This window comes from Apium graveolens, chromosome 4 (assembly GCF_009905375.1).
Source record: "Apium graveolens cultivar Ventura chromosome 4, ASM990537v1, whole genome shotgun sequence".
Taxonomy (NCBI): Eukaryota; Viridiplantae; Streptophyta; class Magnoliopsida; order Apiales; family Apiaceae; genus Apium; species Apium graveolens.
The window spans coordinates 225,275,479-225,282,811 of record NC_133650.1 but is presented as its reverse complement, the minus strand read 5'-3'; the positions used below and the strand labels follow the sequence as shown (position 1 = coordinate 225,282,811).

Below are 7,333 nucleotides of genomic sequence, written 5' to 3'. Positions count from 1 at the left end.
CTATTGTACAAATCGTAAGGCATACACCACATTGCAAAATTTAAGATCATGTTTAAACATTTACCTGTCACGGGACTCCCGAAGACATGCATACATGCATACTTTTTGTCAAAAGGCATGCCCAAATGACATGCTATTTATCAATTAAATATAATAAAATTTAAAATATAATTGTTATACTAATATACAGTGAAATTGAATATAAAATTAAAGTTAGTTGATAATAACAACCGAATATCATCATAATACTCATTTATATTAGTAACTTTTTAAATATTCAAATATATGTTAATATTTTATAATTATATTTATTATTTCTGGATATTTCTAGTATTAAAATAATTATTAAAAAAATAAAAAAAAATAATAAAAAGGCATGCAAAATCATGAAAAGGCATGCATGACTAATTGACGTCATGACATGCCCGTGCTGCTGTGACATGCTAGGGTACATGTCACGATACTCCCATGCTTATTGCCAAAAGGCATGTCCAAATAGCATGCCATTTATCAATTAAATATAATAAATAATTATTATACTAATATACAATGAACTTTAATATAAAATTAAAATTAGTTGACAGTAACAACCAAATAAAACCATCATAATACTCATTATCGTTAGTAACTTTTTAGATATTAAAATATATGTAAATATTTTAAAATTATATTTGTTATTTCTGGATATTTCTAATATTAAATTAATTATTAAAAAATAAAAAAAAAATAGAAAAAAGGCATACCGAATCATGAAAATGCATGGTTAATTGACATCATGGCATTGGCCATCTTGGCTCTACTACTATTAATCAAGAAACTACTATTAATCAAGAAAGGAACATTGTGTTCACCTAACTAATATAAGCTCTTCTAAACCATTATCATTATGCTAATTGGATGGTACCAATCACCATAAAAAACACCGTAATTTGCAAGCAAAGTTATTGTTTTTAAATTAAAAACACTAGTTCAGCGTTGTTCTTGTACATGCTGAACACCTAATATTGCAATCTAGAGTACTGAAATGTTTGTCAGAGCATGATTTCCTACTACTGTATAATTTTCCTTTTTAAGCAGCTATACACCAAGAAAATTCATATAAAAACTGCAGAAATCTTAAACTAAAGAAAGTCAGTCTTATGTTTTGGCACAACCAAAGTCAGGCTCAATCATATAAGCCTTCTTGTTCCCATATCTCCACTAAAAACTCAACCATTTCCTGCAATTGGAGCCAAACTTTATAGTCAATAACAGACTGTAAAAATCATGAATTCCTGACAAATTAGCGAGAGATTGAAGTTCTTACAGAAAGAGGAATTGGCTTGTAAAACCTTTTGTTAGTCCCGAGCAAGCTATCGTATGTCGCATTCCAACTACAATAAGAAGATAAATTAGACATACGTAACTATAAAACAGCATTTATAATGAGAATCAATGACATAATTTACTACAGCTATGGCGGAGGCAGGACATCATCTAATATAAAAAGTTTTTAATCACTCGGTATAAATCAAAATGCTATACAATTGCAATTATGATTTTATTTCAAATAACCCATCAACTTAAAAAACAAAATTCATGGGTAAAATCCGGCAGCACGACTCACTAAATAGACACACCCAGGTGCCAATAAACAAACCTTAAAACAGGATCCTTCTTTTTTGCTTTGTTCTCCAAACTTTTAGTCTCTCTCCACTGAAGCCTTGTTTGCTTCCACCGAAGGTACCCTGTATTCAGCAGATCCAAAACATCATTCACACTAACAAAAGACGGTTTCAAAGTTGTAAACCTTACAGTAAACAAAGACAAGTAAGAAAAATTATTCGCTGTGAAGCATATAGATTTGTTTGTAGTTGCAAGAACTCCTAAAATTGTTTATACAATTCAAAACCCTTTAAAAATACAGAATTTAAACTTGCCATGGTTCACAAATTCGGCATTATTGCTTGTACTTCCGGTGAGACTTTGATTTGAGATACTGATAGATGATAAGCTTCTCTGGGACTGAAGCCCGCTGTTATCCATATCATATGTGCTGGTGCTCCAAAAATCATCTGATACAGCAGCCTTTTTTACAGTCTCCCCGTCAATTATCAGACCTTTTGATGGTTCATCCGCAGCAGTAACTGGTTTGGATTTTTTACAGCAGCCAAAACAACTTCTGCTCTGTTAAAATTCAGGTTTAGTATGCAGTCTAAACGGATGCAAGGGATAACAATTTTAGTTAAAAATATTCCCTTCATATGTTTCATATAAAGTTTACAAAAATGTAAATTTCATAATTGCTTCTCATATTTATTTGCAGAAAGACTTAGTTGACTAACTGTCTATTGCCAACATAACGAAGCAAATGATCCAAGGCATAAGATACTGTGCTTCCTATAAAATCTTACAAATAATTTTAAAGCCACCAGTTCCAATTCCGTAGCAACCTATCATTTAGTTTGTTTTTATCGTGCTTTTACTATCCAAGGGACCGGAAGGAATATCTGCTGCAGCATTAACAATTAAAGTAAATTACTAAAGATGATTCGTCTGTAACACCTATACAAATACCCCAAATTTGAGAGGACACAAAATACCAAATGCAATCCTCTACAAAAGATCACTTTTTGCATCAGAAAGATGTATACGAGGTACATCAGAAAAAGGGAAGCAAATCAAGTGGTAATACATAAGCATAATAATGTTCTCATCTGTTTCAGACTCACACACACGGTTCCTAAAGATAGTCATCTATAAATTGTATATCAACCGTCACATACCAAATTATATTATATGGTATGTGTGTGGTAGATGGGTAATTCAATGTCACACCTGCCAGTTACAATCAAGTTCTACACGTGGAATCCATTTAGTGTTTGGGGGGTTTTCCGCTATTCTAGTATTTACTATCTATGGCATACATTTCCCCAAGTTCAAATTTTTAAGACAACACTCTACAATGAATCCCATGTTCCCCAAAAACAATACGGAAAAAGTTAAAATCAAACACCCGCAAATCGACAATAAATTTGGAACTGGTAGTAACATTTACTAACCAAATTATTCATAAGTAAGTTCATTGATCATAATGCAAATGTAGCATAACCAAACATAACAACTCATTTTCAAGGTAAACCAAATCAAGAAAAGTGCATACTTACAATTACTAATAAAGAAACAAACATAATCACAAAAAAACACAAAAAAAAATTACTTTCATATTTCAATAAAAAAATAAAGATCAAAGCTTTAGCAGCTTAAACAAAAGGCCACCTCAAAACACAAGATGGGCAACCCTAATTTAGCAAAAAAAGACTAAAAATCAAATCTTTACTTGACCCCAAGAAAGTCAAATCAAAACAATCTAATTGCTTCTATAAAATCCAAAAATAGAAGAAAATAAAACAAGAATGAAAAGAAATAGTAAAAAAGAAATCAGTAATTACCCCATACAATCAAGAAAGTGATTGATCCAATCAGTGAAAGAACGATGGCAAATCATAACTTGGTGTGTGTATATTGTATGTATAGGTTATATCCAACAAATGGATAAATCTCAAGGAAGATTGAAGTGGGGCGACTGTTGAGCTTTGCTTTGTTCAACAAACAATATTTAATATTAATCAAATTATTTTAATTATTTAATTAATTATAGATTTTAAGAAATAGTCACGCGTTTGGTAATTTTTCTTTCTATTTTCATTTTCCCTTTTTTAATATTTTAATACTTTTTTTGTTGCGTTTCACTGAAGCAGGTTCGTATTCACATTCCTTTTTTGTCTTTAGAATACTTTTGTTCTTACGAGCCCGAACCGCTCAACCGCATCCAACTGCTCAACCGTCGCTCGTAACCGAACCGTATTTTGCAGATAATTGCGAAATACGGGTTGATTATAGATTTAAATTTTGAAAATCGCTCATTCGCGGTTTGGATGCGGTTTTAAATTCTTGAAAATCGCAACCGCAACTCACAACTCGCAACATATATTTCTAATAAAATATATTTTCAAAAATATAGTTTATATTATATAAATTAATAAGTATACACATTTATTAACTAATCTTATGTTAATGTTAAGATTTCGTTTATAAGATTTACAATCATTATAAGATATATAACCAAACAAATGGAAAATATAATCGACATATAATTTTTTTTATCATTTCCTTTTTTCTTTTCTCTCGCCTCCATATTTTTATATGTTTTTAATATCCTTACTCTACACGGAGCATTAGTTTGTATTTAATTTTGAATGTAAATTTATCACGTAATGTAAAACATAATGTAATGTAACATGTAATCGAGGATTTATAACTCAACATGAAAACAGAAATAGATAAACATTATTAAATTGTAAAGCACAGGAACCCTTCAGATGAAGACAGGATAAACACAAAAAACCAAATGATGTGATTGATTCATTAAGTCCTCCTACAGATCATGGGAAGAAGTTTATTGTTATGTTCAAGCAGCCATGAAGAATAAGACATCAAGGGGCTTTAAATATCAGTTGCATGTATTGACTTCAAGTGTTACATATCAAGGGTTCAGTGAAAGAAGCAATGGATAAACATCAGTATGTATCAACTCAGAATCACAAGACAAATTGAATCAGGATCCTCTCAGTGCTTGTTGTTTGTGAACCAGACCAGTGCATCAAACATCAGCATTCAAGAAAGTATTTTGATTCAATTAACAGAAGAAAAATGATTGATACATTAAAGAATGGTTTGACACAGAGCCAAAATATTCTAAGTAAAGACAGCTCTCTCTACCTGTCGCCACAGGAGATGTAACCACAGAGAAATGGCACTAAGGCACCCCTATCGCCACAGGGGATGTAACCACAGAGAAATGACACTAAGGCACCCCTATCGCCACATGAGATGTAACCACAAAGAAATGGCTCTAAGGCAACTCTGTCGCCACGGAAACTCCTGTCGCCACAGAGGTGTTGGAACAATTGCTCAAGGCAACTGTCGCCATAGAGGTTGTCGCCACAGAAGGGCAACTGTCGCCATAGAGCTTGTAGCCACAGAGGTTGTCACCACAGAGAATTACAAGACACCTCTGTCGCCACAGATGTGTTGTTCACTGATTTAATGTGCAACAAAGTTAAATGATTTGTGTGGACAATAATTGGCCAGCTGTCCATTTAATTTTGAAATATTACAAAGCAGCAATTGAATGTAATTCAATAGAGTTGGTTATCTTCTTCAGAAAACACAGAAAGTTTACGAGAGCTCCATTAAAGCTTTACATTTATTATCCTTGTAAACAGAATGTTATGCTGCTGAATTTATTGTAGCTAATCAATACTTTGATTAGATTGTAGCAACCTCAAGGTTTATATTAATAAAACAATATATTCCTCGAATTGTTTTGTGTTATTTTTGATTCCGTACTTTTAACGAAGAACTTGAAATGAATCGAAAAAGATTGTAGATATCGTATTCAACCCCCCCTTCTACGATACTTTGGGACTAGCAATTGGTATCAGAGCTTATTGATTGACATACAAATCAAGATCCGGAGAAAGAAACAAGTTCTTGAAAAAATTCTTGAATTTTTTAATTTTTAAAAATTCTCATTTCTTGAAATTTTTGAATTTTAAATAATTTAATTCCGCCAAGAAAATGAATAACCAAAGAATTGGAAGCATAAAGGTTCCTCCATTTGACAGAGATAATTACAACCTATGGAAGAAAAAGATGATGATGTTTATGAAAGCTTCAAATCCACTTTACATTGGGATACTACTGAATGGACCTTATGTTCCGATGGAAGTAATTGTTGAATCCACAACTGCAACTGGTGTAAGAATTCCTTCCACATCTACTCCCACGGATCCGTCTAAATATACGGAAACCAATAAGGAGTTGATAAATCTGGACACAAGCCTTCAACTCATAATTATGGAATCGACCGATAATGATATGAGCCATCAGCTTCTAGGAAGTAACAGTGCAAAAGATATGTGGGAGACCATTGAGCTTTTGATGGAAGGAACAGAGGAAGTCAAAGAAAACATGATGGATATTTTGAGGACTCAGTATGAGGCATTCAAACTTAAACCCGGAGAAGCACTGTCTTCACTCTTTGAGAGATATACAAGAATGTTAAGTGAATTAAAGATGCAAGGGAAAGTCTACCCCATACGAGAGTCTAACAGAAAGTTTATACTGACGCTCCCAGTTCACCTGGAATAAAAGAACACATCAATCAGGAAAAGATCATATTTTATCACTATGTCTCTGAATGTGATCTATGGTAAGTTAAGAACACATGAGCTGGAGCAAGAGCAAAGATCCATTATCTATGGACCTGGTTCTGTTGACAGTAAGAGTACGACACTTGCAAAAACCACTGCACTTGTAGTTCGTGAACCAGAATCTCAAGAAAACAAGGTTGCACGCTCCTCAACAATTAAAGAAATTGTCGTAGCTGAAATTACTCATGGTGAGCCAGAAGATGAAAGTGAGTTCTTTACTCAAGAGGAACTTGAACAGTCGGAGGAAAAATCTATGGCATACATGGCTGCAAAATTTAGTCATGTTAGATTCAAAGAAAGCCTAACTACAAACCAAGGGGTTCATCAGAGAGATTTCAGAAAGGAAGCTATTCGTCAGGGTCAAGCTCCAGAGGAGGCTACAAGTCAAGCTGGGTTGACAAGAGCAAAACCAGATGCTACAACTGCAATGAGTTAGGGCACTTTGCATCTGATTGCAGAAAGCCCAATGCAGCTAAATCAAATGATTCCTATGAAAAGAAGGAAACTTATGAAGATCTGAAAAGGAAGAATGAGAAGCTGAAACATAAGCTGAATGCTTATGTGGTAAAGGAAAAAGGCAGAGCCTACATCGCTGAAGGAAAAAGCTGGGATGATACTGATTCAGATGAAGAGAAAGAGCATGTAAATCTGGCTCTCATGGCAGACTCTACAGAGGAATCACCACGATCATCTCAGGTTCCTGAACTTACCACTATAGAAATGTCTGTATCTGGATACAAATCTACTATGCATGAACTTACTTTAGAATTGTATAATGTTCATACAAGCATGCTTGCATATAAAATGGAAAATGATAAGTTAGTTCTTAAATCTGAGAGTTTAACCTCTAGGAATGAAGAACTAGAATTGCTTGTAGTTGGACTAGAAGACCTTAAGCAAAAGAATGAGTATCTAGAAAATAAGGTTAAGTGCAATGCAGACATAGAAGCCATTCTTAGAACCCAAATTGCTGACTTAGAAAAGAAGTTACAGGCGTTTAAGAATGCAGCTCTGACTCAGAAGGAGATAATAGATAGTCAAAGATTTAAATCTAAGACTTCAATAGGACTTGACTA

General features: G+C 33.4%; 1 protein-coding gene across 2 annotated transcripts; it reads right to left on the bottom strand.

Annotated features, from left to right (window-relative positions):
* Positions 1 to 856: 856 nt before the first annotated feature.
* On the bottom strand, positions 857 to 3,594 carry LOC141720657 (uncharacterized). 2 transcript variants are annotated; one of them, XM_074523191.1, is made up of 5 exons: positions 3,432 to 3,594; positions 1,920 to 2,166; positions 1,640 to 1,727; positions 1,307 to 1,373; positions 857 to 1,219 (listed from the first exon to the last, which is right to left on the bottom strand). In XM_074523191.1, exons 2-5 carry the CDS (start codon positions 2,023 to 2,025, stop codon positions 1,166 to 1,168), a joined length of 315 nt encoding a protein of 104 aa, XP_074379292.1. In that variant the 5' UTR covers positions 2,026 to 2,166; positions 3,432 to 3,594; the 3' UTR covers positions 857 to 1,165. The 2 variants fall into 2 exon arrangements, with proteins under 2 accessions (XP_074379292.1, XP_074379290.1); XM_074523189.1 differs by having other exon boundaries at positions 1,920 to 2,161.
* Between the last annotated feature and the right edge of the window lie 3,739 nt (positions 3,595 to 7,333).